Raw genomic sequence first — 21365 nt, 5'->3', positions numbered from 1 at the left:
TTTTGTATAGGAGACTGCTTGGATAGTGGATGCTACAGCTAACTGTTTAGTTTCTTTATTCTGTAGCCCAATATGCAGAGTGGTTACTGAGTTCCATGCATGTTACTTAGAAGTTATTTTTATATGCCCCTCCATTCTCTTATCAAATTTTACTTTCTCTCAATGTCTTATCATCAGTTTATGATGGCCATTTTTAGGTTTTTAACTGTTGTTAGGTGGAATTAATAAACAAATAATTAAACAGAAGACATAATCTCATGCATAGGGAATTTGCAGCCATTTGGTAGCCACTTAAATGTTTAAACCAATGAACAAGAATTGGCGAGGTAAGATTATAGATACCTCTTTCACTGTTTTTCAGTCTTTTATCCTTCTTATATTGCGATATGGCATGATATGGAGTAGAACTGATTCAAGTATTTTAGTCTTGGTTAACTAACACATTTTAATGCCTAATTAAGAAAAAAATCTGGTCTGCCAAAAACTAGTTGATAGTTATAGGAATTACGTATATTTGTACATGATAGATAAATCTATAAATACTAACTCAGGATTTACTTAGTTACTCATGTAAGTGTTGTTGACATTTATAATTTGAAGGTGAATATGCTTAAATGTGTAATTTAAGATTCTAAATGGTTAATATAAATATAGAATGGAGCCTCAGGTGGAGAAGGCAATTAAGTTCTACAAAATTTAGAAGTTGTTTAACGTAGCATTGGCTTTATATACATTTTACTTATTTATGGGGCCAGGATTGAAGAAGATACCATGTGAAAATTCCTGCTTTAAAATATCTGCTTCTTACCAGTTTTTTTTTTTTCTTCCTACATATTTCCTCACAGTTCTGAGGTTCAGACTATCCTATATGTTTACTAATTATTACTTACATCATAAATAGCATATTTATATATAAATATATATTTTTATACTTGCCACATCTTAATACTTGTTCTTAATTTTTAAAAATCTTATATTTTCCTAGTTTTATTACTTTATTTTTCTCTATCAATATATGCTGTGCCCTTTTTTTATTAAAAAAATTTACCCTATAAAAACTTCTTTTTAATATAAATGCTGTTATTTTAGGATCTTGGAGTGAAAACATACTGGAATATTTTCTCAGAAATAACCAGATCACAACAGAAGATGGCGCCCAGATCATCTGGTATCATGCGGCTAACCACAAGGTGCAAGTGAATGAGGCACTGAGAAGTAAGTCATTAGTTACTTGTATTTACATTAGATTATAGATGAAGTCAACTCTTTTTAAAAAAAAAATCTGGTCATATTTGCAGGTGCCAGAGACTTAGATGATTCAAGTGTAAATTCTTGGCTAACATAAACATTTTTGTAAAAGATCTCATTTTATTTACAAAATGAACAAGTTTCCATAATGGAAGAATTTTCTCATTTTCCAGAAGTGATTTACCGTTTCTATGCCTTATTTAAAACTCTCATATGTTATTACATTTGCTTATATATTGTAGTGATTTAGGTAAAATTTTTAAGATCAGGTTGTATGTCGTACATACATATTTTTGTGTCTTTCACAGTGTACTAAGGAGAAGCTCAATAAATAGTTGTTGAATGAAGTCATTGAATACTAATTTATAATGCCTTGGGCAATATCTATGCCTAGGCTAGAAACCAAGCCTTTTGGTTTACTAACTCCATCTGTAATCAGATGACAACTAAAGCAGTTTAGTTAGCCTTTTGCTCTGAAGTACCCCTGTTGGCTGCAGCAGCTCAGGAGAATGAAAGCATGTCACCAGAGGGGTAGGGCACAGCTTGAAGTGCCCTGTTCCAACAGGAAGAATTCCTTGTAACCTTGTGTTTTATTGTAAAAATTTACACATTTTTTGCATCTTAGTTATGTATCTGGATAATGTATCTAAATATGTATTTCTTTTATTGTAAAGATACTCTTTTAAATTGCTTTTCTTTGTTCCTCAAAGGGAAGAACCTTGTCTTCTAATATCCCTAATACCTAAAACAGTGCCTAGCACATAGTAACCAAACAGTGATTATTTAATAAATAAATTTTAGCAAAAGCAATGCTTCAGGAAGATGTTGATTAGTGGCTGCCTGGAGCTGATAGGAATAGGGACTAGAGAGTAAATGCTAATGGGTACAGCGTTTCTTTCTGGGGTGACAAAATTTTTCTGGAATTAGGTGGTGGTGGTGATGGTTGCACAACTTTCTGAATATTCTGCAAACCATTGAATGGTACACTTTATTTATTTATTTATTTGGTTGCATTGGGTCTTAATTGCTGCGCATGAGCTTTCTCTAGTTGCAAACTTTCTCATTATGGTGGCTTCTCTTGTTGCGGATCACGGGCTCTAAGCACGTGGGCTTCAGTACTTGTGGCTTGCGGGCTCTAGAGTGCAGGCTCAGTAGTTGTGGCGCATGGGCTTAGTTGCTTCACGGCATGTGGGGTCTTCCCGGACCAGGGCTCGAACCCATGTCTGCTGCATTGGCAGGCGGATTCTTAACCACTGCGCCACCAGGGAAGCCCTGAATGGTACACTTTAAAAGGATGATGTTATAGTATGTGAATTATATATCAATTTTTTTAATGGAAAAAAGATAGGAATAATACAACTGTTATGTACAGACAATATGGTTGCATATATAGTAAATCAAAAAGATTCTACAGATAAATGATTATAATTCATAGGTTAATTTAGACAATCTGTCTTTTTTGACAGTACAAAATCAGAACAGAAAATAAATTTTATTTCTATATAACAACTAAAAATTTGGAAAAAATCTTAAAAATTTACAATTTGTAATAGTAAATGCAGAAGCCTCATACCTAGAAATAATTTAATTAACTATGGATCATTTACTTTTAGCCAAGTTTTAAGAATGACTAATGGAAGTCATTTCCAGTTGCTGGAAGTCTGGTGTTGATCTGGGAAATTTTTATAGGTTACTTAGTTTTCAGATAATATCCTCTTTACCTTCTCTTAGGCAACAAGAGCCCCAAGTGTTATAGTTTGGGGGATGTTTTTCATCCAGTCGCTTTTCTCAGCTCTGGCTAGTCTTGCAATTTCTTTCTAGTCCAAAGGAAAGAAAACAGATTCCTGGAAACATGTATTTCATTGGTTTATCTTATTTCTCCCAGAATATTTAAATTTAGTACAACTGTTATTAATGAAGCTGTTTCTATTTTGATTAACATGTGATACTGGATTTTCAACAATGTCTATGTTTTAAAAAAACAAAGTACAGGAAGAACAATGTAAGAGTGTCATTTGATGTTGCATTGTCAACACATCCGACCTCAGAATAGTCAAAATTGTTTTAAAAAGTTATTATATATAATGTAATTTTTTTGTCATAACATTTCTGCATGTAGATTTTTAAAATATATATTAAAAGAAACGCTGGTTAAAAAATTGAAATCATCAAGTCTTTTTGAGAATAAAAAATGTAGTTTTTTAAAAAAGGCTTTGTAACATATTTAGGAAAAGTGTGACTATAGTCATCAACTAAATGTATTAAAAAATATAATAAATTGCTGCATTAGAGCATGTAAACAGTATAGGCGAGATAGATAAGTTTAACTTCATTTCTATAAACATATTTCTTTGAGTTTTGTTTTGAGTGTGAGTAGCAACTATTTGGGATTTTCTTGTGCAGAAAATCAGAAAAAACAAAGCTGTTTTCTACTGTCTCGCTCTTGTCACAAGCTGGGGCTCCTGTGGTTGGAGTGATAATCTTGATGTGCAGACTTCCTCATCTGACTCTCCCTGAGTTGGGAAATATGGTGACCAGGCAGTCTCCCAAAGTAGAAGCATTCCCTGACCTTCAAAAGGCTTCTACCCAAGGACCAAGGATGGGAGAATAGGGAGAGAGGCTGGACAGCTCACAAACATGTCTCCAGGCCAGGCCTCCCTCTCTTCTGTATTAGTCTATCCAACTGCTTATTTGGTGTTTTCACTTAGAGAGTTCTCATGCATCACAAATTTAAATTATTCAAAATGAAATTCTTAATTATGTCTACTAACCTGTACTTCCTATGATCTTTGCTATCTCAGTAAATGGCAGCATAATCCACATAGATTCTTTTGTTTGTTTGTTTGTTTGTTTTTGACCATGCAACGCATCTCGCGGGATCTTAGTTCCTTGGCCAGGGCCCACGGCAGTGAAAGTGCCAAGTTCTAACCACTGGAATGCCAGGGAATTCCCCATGTATTCTTAAGCCAGAAATCTGGGAATCATCTATTCTTTGTTTTCTTTATTTCTTGCATCTGCTCTATTATCCAGACATTATAATTCTATTCCAAAATATATTTTGAATTAGTCTACATCTGTCCATCTCTGTTGTCATCATCCTAGTTCAAGCCACCGTGATCTCTTGCCCCTACTGCTTAGCTTCCATTCTTATTCTTAAAAGAGACCTTCAGGAACATAATTTACATGGGACCTGAGACTCCTTGTCACTGCCATTTAGTGATTTTTTTTTCTATTCATGGGAAATGAATGGAGTTAATAAATGGAGACACGGACTATTACTGTTAAGGAATTCCAAGGCCTATATGCTCCTTTACAACTGCATTGATAGAGAAGTTGGAATGCCTACATTTATTGTGCTAAGTACCACTTTATTGAGAAGTCATGTTTGCTTAATTTTTATGAAATTAGACAAAAGCTTGACCTATTGCATCTCAAATATAACTCTTTAACTTTTTTTGAGAAACTGCAAGCTTTTCTGAAGCAGCTGCACCTTCTTACATTCCCACTAACAGAGTGGATGAGGTTTCTAATCTCCCCATGTCCTTGTCAACGTTTGTTACTGTCTTTTTCATTATAGTCTTCCTAGTACTTGTGAACTGGTATCTCACTGTAGTTTAGATTTGCATTTCCCTGGAGGTTAATGATGTTGAGCATCTCTTCATACGCTTATTGGAAAATAAGCTTATCTATCTTCCACCAGTTGCTACAAGTGCCAACGTTATCAAAAGTTTCACCACTACGTGAAAAGAATTTCCTCTCTGCTCTTCTAACTTGCTTTAACAGTGCCTTTCTAGAATCTGCTGGATCCCGAAACCAGTGTCACAGGTTTCAGGTTTTTGTTATGGCAGGGCCCCACTTCCAGGTAGCTATTTCTGTTTGTTTTCTGTTGCTGTGTAATAAACTACCCCCAAAACTTTGTGGCTTAAAATGACATTGATTTATCATTTTTCATGGTTTTGTGGGTCAGCTAGTGGTTCTTCTGTTCCATGTGGTATAGATTGGGAGCACTCATGTTGCTGCATTTGGCTGGGAGCTCAGCTGGGCCTAGAAATTCTAAAATGGCCTCACTCAGTGTCAGAGACCGTAATGCTGTCTGTTGGGCAGGAAGTCTTAGTTTTCTTCCATGAGGCTTCTCTCTCTCCATGTGGTTTCTGAGTCTTCAGTAGTCTTACCTAACTTCTTTACATGATAACCGGCTTTCAAGAGGATGAAAGCAGAAGCTGCCAGGCCTTTTAAGGGCTTGGCTTAGAATTGAGAGTTTTACTTCCACTACCTTCCACTGGTCAAAGCAAGTTACAAAACCAGCCCAGACTCAAGGAGAGGAGAAAGAGATGAGGAGAGAGGCACGTACATATGGGAGGAATTGTTGTCAGCCGTCTTTGGAGTTAGTCTATCAGAGCCTGCTAAGCACACTCAAGTGACTGGTGAAGCTCTTTACCCATTCCAGGGATGTGTGCTTTTAAATAGTAGCCAAGCTTTAGGTCAAGGAACTGAATCTATAACATACAATTTCAAACATAAACAATAAACATCTGTAGTTTCTAATTTGAGGAGTGAGAAGATAAAAGTACTATTTTTGTTCTCAGAAGCGTCAACAAATACTTATTAAGCCTCCCTTTGTATTCTCACTTTGCCATATACTGGGAAGAAATTAAATATTAGGACAACAGCTTGAGTGTGACCTAGGCAAAGGTATTGAACTCCTCACTGCCTATTTGCTCACATGTAACAAATAAGTGCAACATGTAAGGCTTGACATAGTACCTGGCACTTAGTCTTTACTGAGTAAAGTTTATTTTCTTTCCTTCCTTTTATCTTCCTCAAAAGGATACTGAATATGCCATCTCCTACAGTCTCTATTTTATTAGCATTAATGTAAGTTCTTTTATTTGGATAGGTACTGCTCATATGATAGAGGCTGATGTCATTTTTCCAAGTGATGGATCAGAGCATGGCCAGCCAATCATGGCTCATCCTCCTGAAACAAACAGTGATAATACTTTACAGGAATGGCTGGCTGAAGTTATAAAAAGCAATAAAGGCATCAAACTGGATTTTAAGAGGTATTTGTACAAACATGTTCAGTCTCCTAGTTGTTATAGAATAACAATATGGAAAAAAAATCAGTAACTTCATATATCTGTGCCTGACTAAATAACTTTATACTTTATCTAAACTGAAAATGGAATTGCAAACTAATATGTTTCAGGAATGGACCAAAGACACACTGAGTTGTTTGCTAAAATTGTTTCTTGGGAACCCTTTAAGGCTAAAATTAAGTTAATTTTTATAAAGGAAGTTATCATAAGTGACCACTGTAATAGTAGAATGGTAAATTTAAAATACCACTTTCATTAAAAAGTAGTTCAAGAGAGAGATTTGGCAGTAGTTGGGGTAGTTAATGCATTTCCTACTTAATTTGTGTTACTATATTTGTGGAAGGGGAATTATCTAGAATTCTTTAATAACTGAAGAGTTTCTTTAAAATAATATTTTGGAAACATTGATAATGAAGAGAGCAAGATTAAGTGTTGTTTCCTTCCCTGTGGCTATCATGGAAAATTTTACTTCTGTGGTATTTTGGTAGTATAAAAATTATAGGGAAAGCCAGGAATTTATTGTGACACCATAAAAGCTCACCATAAGGCCCATGAAGGCAACTGCTATGAAAATCTAGGATGTGTGGTAATCCTGCCTTATCTTTGAACAATATTTTAAAATTGAATTATCTCAAGAAATTAATAAGGATTTGGAGCTCTTACTCACAGGGTTTTTAAGATTACTCTAATCAGTTGTTGTGAGCCTGAGTGTACCAGTCAACCTCTTTACACTGTTGGTGAATGAAAGCTCTTTCAAGATCTTAACGCTTTTAGAGTGGTGAACGGTCCAACTCCATTTTCTTGACAAAGAAACTTAGTCCTAGAGAGGTTAAGTGACAATAGCTAAGCTTGAGAGCTGAGCTAGGACCAGATCCCAGGTTTCCTGGAGCCAGTCCAGTGTTCTCTGTACCGTGAAATAAAGCATTTAATCATTAATGCTTGGTGAGCTGAATTTTAGAGCTCCTTGCATTTTCATGTGCTCAGTTTTTTTTTTTTTTTTGATGTTTACTATTGCCCGTAGACTTGCTCTCTGTAATATATTCTTTTTTTTTTTTTTTTTTTTTGGCTGTGTTAGGCCTTCGTTGCTGCACACAGACTTTCTCTAGTGGCGAGCGGGGGCCACTCTTCCCTGCAGTGCATGGGCTTCTCATTGCGGTGGCTTCTCTTGTTGCGGATCATTGGCTCTAGGTACACGGGCTTCAATAGTTGCAGCACGCGGGCTCAATAGTTGTGGTGCATGGGCTTAGTTGCTCCGTGGCATGTGGGATCTTCCTGGACCAGGGCTCGAACCCATGTCCCCTGCATTGGCAGATGGATTCCCAACCACTGCACCACCAGGGAAGCCCCTGTAATATATTCTTTGGCTCCTCACCAGTCAGACCAGCTCCTTCATTCCTAAACGCTAGCAGCTACCACTGAAAGGCTGTGCCATTAAAAAAAGAGTTTTGGTCATAACATATTTGAAGGGGAATGAATTTTTTTTTTGCGGTACGCGGGCCTCTCACTGCTGTGGCCTCTCCCGTTGCGGAGCACAGCCTCCGTACACACAGGCCCAGCGGCGATGGCTCATGGGCCCAGCTGCTCCGCAGCATGTGGGATCCTCCCGGACCGGGGCACGAACTCGTGTCCCCTGCATCGGCAGGCGGACTCTCAACCACTGCGCCACCAGGGAAGCCCAAAGGAGAATGAATTTAACTAACAATTATATAAGCACTTACTGTGTGTCAGACACTGTTCTAAGAGCATTAAATGTGTAAATTCATTTAGTCTTCATAACAATCCTAAGAAGTAGGTTATTCCTATTCTCATTTTCCAGATGAAGGAACAGAGGCAGAGAGGGGTAAGTAGCCTGCTTGTGGTCACGTAATCAGTAGGAGAGCTGCCAGCCTGGCTGAAGAGTTCACACTCTGAACCGGAACTCTGCACTACGTCTGTAAGAGTAGCTGAATGACCTAATAGTCAAATTTTAATAGTTCTTGTTCTGTGCCTCTAAGTTATTTTGTTTGTATACACGTAATAACTAAGTAATGTATGATGATTTAAAATTTTTATCTGGAATTTTACCTTAGAATGTAATTTTAAATGGTTTATTATCATTTTAAGTATGATTTTTATTTTGTTAGCCCCAATTTCTAAACAAAGTTAATAGGAAAATAGGTACTGAGAAGTTTGACTTACCAAGTAACTTTTTAGAAAAAAAATCTATTCTATAAGAGTTAAGTTTATATTCTTCCCTGGAATTTCCTAAATAAGTACTACCAAAAAGAAATTTTAGGTAGTATACTGATCAGGACCCTCCTCTTCAAATGATCATTTTGGCAAACCTTTTGTCAGTTCTTTATGGGAAACTTAATACCAGTACATGTAAGGATTGAGAATGTTATCCACTGATATTTTTAATTAGAATTACATGGAATTTATAGATTAGTTGGGAACGAAGTGTAATTTTGCAATATTTATAATATTGAGTCTTCCAGGCTAGGAACATAGTATTTTATTCTTTGTAGTAAACATTGTGTCTTGCTCTTGGGCAAAGTTCATTCTCAGTCTTTTTTTTTTTTTTTTTTTCCAAAAATGTTATGGCTTTTCCTCCACATTTACTCTTCCAGAGGAATTTTATTAATTATTTTGTAAAGCTCTAGAAAATTAAAACTACAACAAATAGTTGTTTTCTTCTTAGTAAAGTTTTGTGTTTTTCTTAATATAGGTTTTGTTTTTCTTATTTAAGTTTCTGGTAAGAGAAAATGACATTACTATAGTCTATATTAGTGATAATTAAGATATTTACATATAAAACAGAATATGTACATTAAATTCTTATTTCATTATGTTCTGTGTCTTAGCTCTGTAGGTCTAACTGTGCAGTGTTTTGCATGTAGTAGACACTTAATATATGCTGGTGGAATTTCAGTTTGGGAGAGAATATGCTGAGACTAGATATTATCAGATGGCGAACCATTGTTAAACAGCCTGATGTCAGCTTACTAAATTGAGAAAGCATAAGAAGCTTCCTCCTAAACGTAAACTGGAAATTAGTGTTTAACCCAACCTCCACAGACACCAGATTTCTTAAGAAATAAGAATCCTTTCTGGAAAACGAGAGGAGATATGCGTGGATTAGTTCAAGGTTACCTCCCACTCCACCCATGAAGAGCAGAGCCCCACGAGGACTTGTCTGCTGCTGTGGGACTTGCAGATAAGCAAGCTTTAGAGTAATAGATACAAGTTGTTTGCTACTAAAAATGGGGGAATTTTGTAGGAAGTACAGCTGGCCAGATCTCAGAATTGTGGTTTTTAACACGGCATTGATACCATTCAAGGCAGAAAGCATTTGAGACAGAGAAATGACAGCATCTAAATTAGAGTCTGTAAGGTCTAGCATTAGAGTTTATCAATCCACTAAAATCTAGGGCCTCCATTTCAGGGGCATAAGAGTGAGAAAAAAGCAGTTTATTACATGGGAGCAGAGTGAAAGAGAGGCTGGTTTCCTCTGGTTTTAGCGAATAGTATCCTTGCTCACTAATAAATATGACCCTATAAATAATGAAGTTATCAGTTTCTGCTCTTAAAGTAGGAGGCCCAAAAGGAGTGAGGTGAAGAGTGGTAGAAGCATAGGCAGAAGGACTCCAATCCATTACGAAGAAAAATGGAAATTTGAGGAGAGGTGCTGAATGTTCTCACTTCCAGTATCCGTCTCCTAGATTCTTAGCCTCCCATCACCGTATTCACTAAAAGCTAATTTTCTTAGAAATGAACATAGGCCTTAAAGGTTCAGAAGACATTCAGAATTATAAGTAGTGTAGCTTTCCAATAAAGTTTGTGTATGTATTTTTAATCAGTAAAAATTATGTAGGCTGATTAAAATCTTATTGTTTCAAGATATATGTGTCCGTTAGAAAAGATGTAGGGAAGTAAAAAGACTGAAGCTGCTTTTTAGTTTAAAAGTAACTAAAATATAGTTGTCTCTTGTTTCCAGGAAAGGTGTTTACAATAAAGGAAAAAATGAAGTTTATAAAAGCTTTAAGGAAATGTTATAATTTTACACTTGGCAATCATTTTTAGAAATGTGTTTATGTGTCCAGACTCACACAAGTATGCATGAAAGAAAAGAAGCCGGTATTAGAGACATGGGGCCTGAGTGCACTTTGGATATTTTCATAAACTTGAATTTGCAGGTTATGCGTGTATTTAATTTTTAAATCTTATTTATACATTCTCTGATGAGTGAATGTTTGTGTCTTTTCACAAATTGTTTTTATACTGAGTGATCCTAATACAGAGTTTTGAAACCTCTGTCTACATGTAGTATCCTTATTCATACATTTATAGACCCTTTTAGGTACCTTCATGAATAGTAAGTATAAATCAACATTTTAAGATATGGGACATGTTAGCTTTCCCCTCTAGTGCTATCTGCTCTTTGATTTTGTTTAATTCAGGCATTATGGTATTATACTTTTATTATGAATTTGACAACATTAAAGCCACCAGTCTAAAAGAACTTTTAACTTTTACTTTAGGAATATATCTCATTGACAACAAATTGTTTTTAGTCTGGCAGCTGTAGAACCATCCATGATGCTCTTGGAAAATGTGAAGAGGCATCTGAAGCGTCCAGTGTGGATTAATGCTGATATTCTTCCTGGTCCAAATGGAAATAGCAGAGTAGTGGATGCAAAACCTTTTATAGACACCGTGACATCCTTCTTTCCAGATGTGACATTTTCCCTAGGTTGGACAACAGGATGGCATCCTGAGAAAGTCAATGAAGGTGATAATTTTTTGAATGTATTCCTTTTTGGTCAAATTAAAGTATACTCAAATATAAAAATAATACCTTTAATACAAAACCAAAAACACATTCTACAAAATCTAAGAGCCTAATGGAGAGAAAGGTCTGGCCCTAAAGATGTGTGTATGACTCTTCTTTCTGTTATTTCAGATAGATACTCATTCATTGGTGACATTCTCTCACCAAGCTTCCATGGAAAATATTTATTTGCAAGGTCTAGAATAACCAAAGCTGCCTCTTTACATACACAAACGAATCCTGAATTGGTCTCTTTGAACTTGTAGAACATTCTATACTCTTTTCTTCTTTCCTTTTACTTTGGAGCAAACTCCCCATGTCAGATGAAAGATAGAGAAGTGGTAATTAAAATTTTTCAAGTAATGTGAGGCCAGAAGTCAGTGGGTGTACAGTTGAACAGCACAGATTCTGTTCCCTAGACATTAGAAGGAGCTCCAAATGTAGGCTGCTGGAACCTTGGTGCCCTTAAGCTCTCTTTGGCTAGACAGGGGGTATGTGAGGCCATGAGACTCTCCTCTAGGCTGGATTTCTTCTTTCCCTTTATGTACTCTTACAGATGGACCTGATATTCAGCTTCTTTCTTCCTGGCTGAAACTTATTATGCTATTTGGATTCATCTTTCTATTTATTCATACATTCCTAGGTAGTGATTTTCCAGTAAACAGCCATTAAGCAAACAGATGCTCTGGGACACCTGAACACATGGTAAAAATAATTAACCAAGAAGTTATTTAGAGCCAGTGGAGATGTTAGCCTTTATCTTGTGTTCAGGGCATTCTTTTTACTTATTTGCTACTATTGTTTTTAGATGTAAAGTTTTAAAATCTAACATGAGATTAGAGTAACTGCTATCTGGTGAGTAGTGACATTTAGGTTATAACCCCCTGGACCAACAAGTGATATGATTGAGAAAAAAATTATATGCTTTAAATTTGTTCCATTTTAATTTTCTAATCATTTTAATTTTTATTAGTTTCAATAAAGAATATAGCATATAATTCAGAGTGTTTAAAGAAGGTAAACTAGAAACAATTTAATAGCCTCCATACTGATTCTAATCTTTTAGTCACGGTTTAGTCTAACTCTGGCTTTAATCTCAGGCTTGAGCCAAGTTAAACCATATCTGGGTCTTTAAGTTAATGTTGGTGTTGAATGTTTCCAAGCTGCTTTTCCCCCACTGGCCTCTGGCCTCAGTACCAACATGTGTTTTATCCTCCCTTACTTCTTCTGCTGCAAAACTTAGAAAAGAGAGTTTATAAGTTTTTAAGTAATGTAAGTATAGCTTCTGTTAGCAACCCCTTTTTCTAATTAAAAAGATTGGGCTTCCCTGGTGGCGCAGTGGTTGAGAGTCCGCCTGCCGATGCAGGGGACGCGGGTTCGTGCCCCGGTCCGGGAAGATCCCACATGCCGTGGAGCTGCTAGGCCCGTGGGCCATGGCCACTGAGCCTGCGCGTCCGGAGCCTGTGCTCTGCAATGGAAGAGGCCACAACAGTGAGAGGCCTGCATACCGCAAAAGAAAAAAAAAAAAAAGATATAATTTTCCAGATTTTAAAGGAAAGCAGACCTTTCCCTTCTTTCATGAGGCATTTAGCTGCTAGACTAATGTATTCACATAGGCTTTTTGTAAATTGTTCCTTTACTGACCAGTACTTTTTACAACCTATGGATACTTTTGATAGAGTGTAGGGGCTATTTTTAAAATATAGATTTTTTTTTTTTTTTTTTGCGGTACGCTGGCCTCTCACTGTTGTGGCCTCTCCCGTTGTGGAGCACAGGCCCCGGACGCGCAGCCTCAGCTGCCATGGCCCACGGGCCCAGCCGCTCTGCGGCATGTGGGATCTTCCCGGACCGGGGCACGAATCCGTGTCCCCTGCATCGGCAGGCGGACTCTCAACCACTGCGCCACCAGGGAAGCCCTTAAAATATAGATTCTTTTCTGAAGCTGTTTATAAACAGGCAGATATGTTTTCCACAATGTCTAAACATGATTTAAAACATAAAACACATATATAAAAGTCAATTTTAACACTATTTCTATTTTAGATAAAATGTGTAAGTAATTTGGACTAGACCCCCCACCCCCCCAAAAAATTGAAGTTAATTATTACTTAAACAGCTAGTAAATACTCTTTCTTTCTCTCAGAAAAGAAAACTTAACAACAAGCAGAAGATCTAAGTTTATCGAGAATATTAATGATGCAGAGCCTTAGAATCTTTAAAGTAAATATAATGTCAGAATTTCCTTTTTTGTACTTGAGAGATTAATAAATTCCTTTCTAATGTTTTAATTTTTGGTTTATTGCTCTAGGTCACTTGTGACATGACTTTAGATTTAATTTTTTATCTACATTTTCCACTCAAAATTTTTTCTTGCCTTAAGTGGTATTTTAATTTCTCTGAATCCAAATGGAAATGTTTATGAATTACCTATGAATTTACCTATTCATATGTAATTGAGTTTTTTACTTAATTGACTTGTAGGACTTTGGTTAGAAAAGTTAAATATCTTTCTTTTCATTTCAGGTTACAGTTGGATAATGGTGAAAGAGATGGAATATATATGTAATGAACTAAACCAGCTTGTAACATTTCCTGTCAGAGCAGCATTAGTCAGGCAGTCTTGTTCTCAGTTACTTTGGCTGTTAAAGCAATCAAACAGGTACGTGTAAGTTTTACAATATAGTGTGTGCATGTGAGTGTGTGTGAGAGACAGAAAGAAGATGAAAACTGATTATGTAAAGACAACGTGTGTGAGAGAAAGAGACAGAGAATGAACACTGATTCTGTAAGTGCTCGGACTTCCTCACGGGAATGAAGATCCTTGATGAACCTTAACGTCATGTCTTTCACCTCTATTCCTCACAAAAGCTTTTGCACATAGTAGGTGCCCAGTAAATGTTTGTCATTTTTTTCATTATGTTATACATTCACAAAAAGTTATAAGTGGGTAAAATAATTTCCCTTTGAATTCTGTCATAATTCTAGAAGTCTTTCCCATATAAAAATTTTATTTATTTATTTATTTTATTTTTATTTTTTTGGCCGTGCAGCTTGTGGGATCTTAGTTCCCTGACCAGGGATTAAACCTGGACCCTCAGCAGTGAAAGCACCAAGCCCTTACCACTGGACCGCCAGGGAATTCCCAAAATTTTTTATTTTAATATGTAATAAAAATTGGTTGGACCATATATTAAATATTATAAAGCTACAGATATTGAAATAGTTTTGATACTGTCTTTTCAGTAGACTAGTCAATAGAACAGCAGGGATTGTCCAGAAATAAACCCCACTCTATCATGGAACTTAGAACAGGAAAAAGCTGGTATTTCAGATCATTGGAGCAAAAGTTCAATAACTTGTGTTGGGACAACAGGCCAACATTGTAGGAAAAACAAAGTTAACATCTTCCCTTAATCCTTCCTCCAAAATAAATTCCAGATGAATTAAAGACTTGAACAGCAGACATTAAATGCATAAAAAACCCACAAGTGATGATTCTTTTTTTATATAGTTTCAGAATGGAGAAGACCCTTCTTAGTAAGGCACAAAACCCAGAGGCTATAAAAGGAAAGTTTGATACATTTGAATACATAAAAATAGGTTCTGGTAAAACCATCCTCAACACAGATGTCAAATAGTTGTAAAGAATTCTAACAAATAAAGAATGATCACAAATCATCCAGAAAAAGACACTGTTTGATAATTCACTATATTGTAGAGAGTAAGGAAGCATATACTCAAACATTAAAGAAGTATCCCCATTCCTGTGGGTATTGAGTTTTTACTAAATGCTTTTTTCAGTTTCTATGAAAATAACCATATTTTCTCCCTTTATCTATTAATAAAATAAATTTTATTAATATCTTATATATTGAACCATCCACACATTTACAGAATAAACCCCACTTGATCAGAATTTATGATTCTTTTAATGTACTGCTGAATTTTATTGCTAATATTTTAGTTAGGATTTCAGCATTTAAAAGTGAGATTGGTCTGTAGTGTTTTTTTCTTTCTCAGTTTTAGGTATCAATATCATGGATATTTCATTAAAAAACTAGGGACCTTTCTTTCTTTTTACATTTTCTGGGATATTAAAAGTAACATTCAAATGAGGCCTGTACCTGAGTTTTCATAAACTCAACATTGAAACCATCTAAACCTGGTGCTTTGGGGAAAGCTTAACTTATACAGTCTTTTCTATTTCTTACATGGTAAATGGTTGATTTTCTGTGTGGTAGCCAATTTTGATATATTGTATTTTCCTAGAAAATTGTTTATCTCACCCAAGTTTTAAGATTTATTTACACACAGATGATTAAAATAGTTTTCTTTTGGTTTCTTCTGTGTCTCTAAAATAATTTCCTTATTTTGTTTATCTGAGTTTTCTCCCTTGTGTCTTGATTAAACTAGAAAATGATTTATCTATCTTTTTTTTGAAAATGAACTCTTATATTATTTATTTTTCTGGTTTATGATTTACTAATTTCTGCTTTTTATCTTTTAAAATTCTTTTCATGTAGTTTCTTCTAATTTCTTGAGTTAGATGCTTATTTTCATTTTTATATCTATTAATATATTTATATTTATTAACATAAATATTTAAGACTATACTTTTTTCTCTGACCACTGCTGTAGCTGTATCTTATTGTTTCTTTTTTTTTTTTTTTTTTTTTTTTTTTTTGGTTTTGTTTTTGGTTTTTGCGGTACGCGGGCTTCTCACTGCTGTGGCCTCTCCCGTTGCGGAGCACAGGCTCCAGACGCGCAGGCTCAGCGGCCATGGCTCACGGGCCCAGCCGCTCCGCGGCATGTGGGATCCTCCCAGACCGGGGCACGAACCCGCGTCCCCTGCATCGGCAGGCGGACTCGCAACCACTGCGCCACCAGGGAAGCCCCTATCTTATTGTTTCTTATGTGTAGGTTTTCATCACTGTTAATTTATAAATATTCTGCAATTGTGGTTTTTTTCTCCTTTGTCTCAAAAGTTGTTTTAAGAGAAAATTTTTTAGGCACTGAGATAGTAGAATTATTTTATTTTGTATTGGTTAATAGTTTTCTAGGTTTATTGTATAGTAATCAGATAATGTCTATATTATTTCTACTTCGTAGACTTTATTAAGGTTTTATTAATGGTTTGATATATGGATATTTGTATGAGTTCATGTATTTTATGAGGATATAGTTTGGCTGTTATAACAGAAACCTAAATTAACAATAGCTTAAACTTAAGTTTGTTTCTGTCTCACATAACTGGAAAAGCATAAATAGGCCAGGGCAGATTTGATGCCTTCACAGTGTCAGGGACCCAAAATCCTTCTGTCTTGGTACTTGTTTTCCTTAAGATATTGACCGACCTCATCTATGTGGTCAGATTGATTACTGCCATGTCTGAGTTTCAGTTGGTAGGATGGAGGGAAAAAGAGGCTTAGGGCCTGTCCCTGTTCTTCAAGGGCACTGGACACACTCATTGGCTTGCACACATTCATTGGCTTTAACTTAGTCGTATGCCTATACCTAGGTGCAGGGGAAGCTGGGACATGTAGCTATTATTCTGTACAGTCTTATGCCTAGTTAGAATTCAGGGGATTGCTATAAGACAGAAAGGAGACTGGATATTAGAATAAAACTACTAGTTTCTGTGACAGGTTGATAACATACATTATTAGTTACGTTATTTAGTCTTTCATGCCTTACTCTTTGCTTTTAAAAATATTTTTAATGTAATTCTTTGAATAAGTAATATAATCACAAGGTTTAAAAACCAATGAACAGAGTTATACTGTGAAAAGCCTTTCTCCCATTCACCCAGTCCTGCCCAACCTCACTAACCACAGTTGTCAGTTTCTTGTTCAACCACATTAGTAGTTTCTTTATGCATATAAAAGTGAATACAAGTATAGATTCTTATTTTCCCCTCCTTTTTAAAACAAAAGGTATCATATTATATACCTTGCTTCTGTTCTATTCTTTGCTTTTTTTTTTTTTTTTTTTAACTTAGCAATACATCTTGGAGCTTTTTTCAAGGTTCCTCATTTTCCTTTTCTAGGTACATCGTATTTATGTATGTACTATAATTTATTTAACCAGCCTCCCTATTGATGAACATAAAGGATGTTTTTAATCTTTGATATTACAAACAATGCTATAATGAAAAACCTTATGAGTGTGCCATTTTGCATGTGTTCAAATATTTGGCATCTTTAAGTTTTTGGCTACTTGCTCTCTTATGGACTAAGAGAGTTAAAGTCTCCCAACTATTAAAGTGTTTTTGTCTGCTTCCTCTTCTGCCTTCATAATTTTTGCTTATTAAATGCTCATGATATGTTATTTGGGGCATATTCATATAGGTTTTATTATCTTCATGAAGAATTATACCTTATTATTAAAAGTTCTCCTTTTTGGTCTTGTTTAATGATATTTTTTACCTAAATTCACATTGTCTTTCTTTTTGTTTGGCTTGAATAACTTTGCTTTATCTTTTCTTTGAAAAATAAATTTATAAAGTTTTATTTTTCATTGACTGTTTTAAGGCTGATTTATTGTCACTAAAAAAATAATTTTAAACATACAGAAAAGTTGCATAAAACTACTACATCTCTTTTACCCAGATTCCCAAATTGTTTAACCATTCTCTCTCCTTCCATCCCTCTCTCTCCCCCCACCTCTCTTTCTCTCTCTTTTTTTTTTTTTTTTTTTTTTGCGGTACGCGGGCCTCTCACTGTTGTGGCCTCTCCCGTTGCGGAGCACAAGCTCTGGATGCGCAGGCTCAGCGGCCATGGCTCACGGGCCCAGCCGCTCTGCGGCATATGGGATCCTCCCAGACCGGGGCACGAACCCGTATCCCCTGCATCAGCAGGCGGACTCTCAACCACTGCGCCACCAGGGAGGCCCTCTCTTTTTTTTTATGTTTTTTTTTCTATCATGATGCCTCATATCCTTAAGTACTACAGTGTACACTTCCCCACACGAGGATGCACTCCTGTATTACTAGTATGCAACCTTCCAACCAGGAAATCGGCATTGAGGCAACACTGCCATGCAGTCTGCAGACCCCATTCAAATTTATCAACCATTCCAGCAATCCTTATTTTCTTGTGGTCCAAGAAACTCTCCAGGAACATGCATTGCATTTAGTTTGCATCAGCCTCCTTCAAAATAGTTGGTTCCTCAGTTTTTCCCTTCCTCTCGTACACATGACAGTCTTTAAGACTACAGGCCTTTTATTATGAAAAATGTCCTCAATCTCATTCAGTTCAATATTTCCTCATGACAGACCTCAGGCCTTGCATTCTTGGCAAGCTCATCACGTACTTGTCCCAGTTCTCAAATCAGTCACTTCTTCAAGGATCCCTGCTTGATTATAGCGGCAGGTGGTATTTAGAAAGCAAAATCTGGGATTTTAGTATAATCATTGCTCCTAGGGTGTCAATGCTTCCAGGACCTCTTAATGGACAGAGCTGGAAAATATATGTGTATGTATATGTGTAGTTATGGTCTGTGTATGTATATATGTATGTATATAAAAACACACCTATATAGACCTACATACATATACACACCCCTACATATACATCTATAAACATTTCTGTATGTGTGTTTGTGTGTGTGTGTGTCTGTGTGTGTGTTTAACCAACCCATGAGTTCATACTGATATTTCCAATTTCAACCCAACCCCTGAAGGTTTTTTCTAGCCTGCTTTCTTTCCATGTTGTTAAATTCCTTATCAGATGCCTAGATACCTAGCTCTCATTAATCTAATCTAACAGTCTTTCTTTTAAAAGAAGAGTTTAACTTATTTACATTTATTTATAACACAGATATGTTTGGTCTTGTTTCTGTCATTTAAAAGAAAAACTAGCATATTTACTATTTCTGTAGCTTTAAAAAGCATTTCACTGTAGCTGTTTTCTTTCTTCTGTATTTTTAATTCTGAATATTTGGTTAGTTTTTTGTCCTATTGGTTATTTCTTACTGCTACTTTATAAAATATGCTTAATCTACTTCTTTACAAGTGCCCGTTAACTTCCATGAGCAATAATAAAATTAGTGTATTTCTTCACCCCCCTCTCACCTAATTTGAGTTGACTGTACTCTCTTTCTTAATGTCCAACTTTGTCCTTCATATTGAATGATAGATTGGCTGGCTGTAAAATTCTTGGCTCACAATGCCTTTTGGATTTTGAAGGCATTGCCCTTCTCCTTTCTTTTTGTTTTTATATATAAATTTATTTATGTTTTTGGCTACGTTGGGTCTTCATTGCTGTGCGTGGGCTTTCTCTAGTTGCGGCGAGCAGGGGCTACTCTCTGTTGCGGTGCTTGGGCTTCTCATTACGGTGGTTTCTCTTGTTGTGAAGCACAGGCTCTAGGTGTGCAGGCTTCAGTAGTTGTGGCACGCAGGCTCAGTAGTCGTGGCTCATGGGCTCTAGAGTGCAGACTCAGTAGTTGCGGCACACTGGCTTAGTTGCTCCACAGCATGTGGGATCTTCCCAGACCAGGGCTCAAACCCATGTCCCCTGCATTGGCAGGCAGATTCTTAACCACTGCGCCACCAAGGAAGCCCTGCTCTTCTGCTTTCTTTTTTATTTATTTATTTATTTTATTTATTTATTTTTGGCTGCATTGGGTCTTCGTTGCTGTGTGCAGGCTTTCTCTAGTTGTGGCAAGCAGGGGCTACTCTTCATTGTGGTGCACGGGCTTCTCATTGCAGTGGCTTGTCTTGTTGCAGAGCATGGGCTCTAGGCAGTAGGCTTCAGTAGTTGTGGCACGTGGGCTCAGTAGTTGTGGCTCACAGGCTCTAGAGCTCAGGCTCAGTAGTTGTGGCGCATGGGCTTAGTTGCTCCGTGGCATGTGGGATCTTCCCGGAGCAGGGCTTGAACCCGTGTCCCCTGAATTGGCAGGCAGATTCTTAACCACTGCACCACCAGGGAAGCCCCTCTTCTGCTTTCTAATGTGACTGTTGATGTGGCAAAGTGTGAAGCCAGCCTGATTATTTGTTTGCCCTTATAAGCGACGTGATTTTGGAGGGGGAAAATGGGGGAAGCTGAATGTAGAAAGGGTTCTTTATCTTTGAGGCCTAGTAATTTTACTAGAATATATCTCAGTATGGACCATTCTATACCAGTTTTTTCAGCAATATGGAGTTTTTTTCAATATATAGATTTAAATGCTCTTCTGTAATATTTCTCTGAATTGTATTTTTAAATACTTGTTCTGTTGCTTTTGTACCACTATGTTTTCTCTTTCAGAAGCTCCAGTTATGAATATGTAGATCTCCTTTGCCTGTCTTTGGTATCTATTGTTTTCTCTTTAGTCTTTCTTTCCATTTTATTTGTTTGCATTTTATTTTACTTTATTTTATAATTTGTCTTCTCTGACCCTTACAATATTTTCAACAATGTCTGTTCTCTCTAGTCTAGTATACCTTCAGATTTCACCATATTTCTGTAATAGTATTAATTTTCCACTTCTTTCCTAAGATCTGCCAATTAATATTTTATCATCTCTTTTCTGTTGTCTTGAAACTTCTTCCATGAATTTGTATATCTATCTGCTTTGTGCTCTTCAAAGAGGCAACTGCATCATTTAAAAAATGTGTGGGTTATGGCTTTCATCTGTTTTGTGGCTTTTTTAAAAAAATAGCTTTATATCTGTTTCAGCTATCTGATAGTTTTTTTCTAATGATGAGGTTTTTATTTCTCCATCTGCCATGTGTTTTTCCTTATATTTTCTTGTACTCTCTTGTATAAAATCTCTGTCAAATTTATTTTGATTATCTGCTTTAAAGAAAGTGAGGTGTTTTTTAGACCAGCTACTTGCCTAAAGTTCATAGTGGAGAGGGATCAGGACTACGCTCCTTATGACCCAGAGAGTCTTACGTGTGACTTGTTTAGCCTTTAACTTCTCCCCAGTCAATGGAGATAAGCAGTTGTGGTGTCTCTAGGTAAGATCTTTCACGTGTCTCTTAAATTTAAACTTTTGGGTTTTCACAGGAACAGTCTGATTCCTACAACTATGGCTTTCCTGTTCTATTTCTTGGTCTCCACTGCTTTTTGAGACCAAATCTAATCCAGGAAAGCTCCCACTTGTAGTTCAAGGACACCATTCCCACTGTGCGAAGTGTTTCGGTGGGATATGCTTCTCATCCAGAGGAGTCTCTTATAGGCTTTCTCTGTAATCTGCATACATGAGCAAACTCTCTCTACCTCCTT

At 36.3% G+C, this 21365-nt stretch overlaps 1 protein-coding gene across 1 annotated transcript in view; it reads left to right on the top strand.

The window, feature by feature from the left end:
* The window catches only part of FAM151B (family with sequence similarity 151 member B), a gene marked incomplete at its 5' end in the record, with an annotated part of 32113 nt that overhangs the window by 6671 nt on the left and 4077 nt on the right, over positions 1–21365 (top strand). Inside the window, 4 exons of the mRNA XM_079704092.1 lie at positions 1090–1215; positions 6146–6311; positions 10901–11118; positions 13681–13822. Of these exons, the coding sequence (XP_079560218.1) occupies positions 1090–1215; positions 6146–6311; positions 10901–11118; positions 13681–13822 (652 nt within the window). The remainder of the gene's footprint in view (positions 1–1089; positions 1216–6145; positions 6312–10900; positions 11119–13680; positions 13823–21365) is intronic.

The sequence above is a fragment of the Hyperoodon ampullatus genome, assembly GCF_949752795.1.
Source record: "Hyperoodon ampullatus genome assembly, chromosome: 4".
Taxonomy (NCBI): domain Eukaryota; kingdom Metazoa; phylum Chordata; class Mammalia; order Artiodactyla; family Ziphiidae; genus Hyperoodon; species Hyperoodon ampullatus.
The sequence above is the reverse complement of the archived record's forward strand: the minus strand, read 5'-3'. Positions and strand labels throughout refer to the sequence as shown.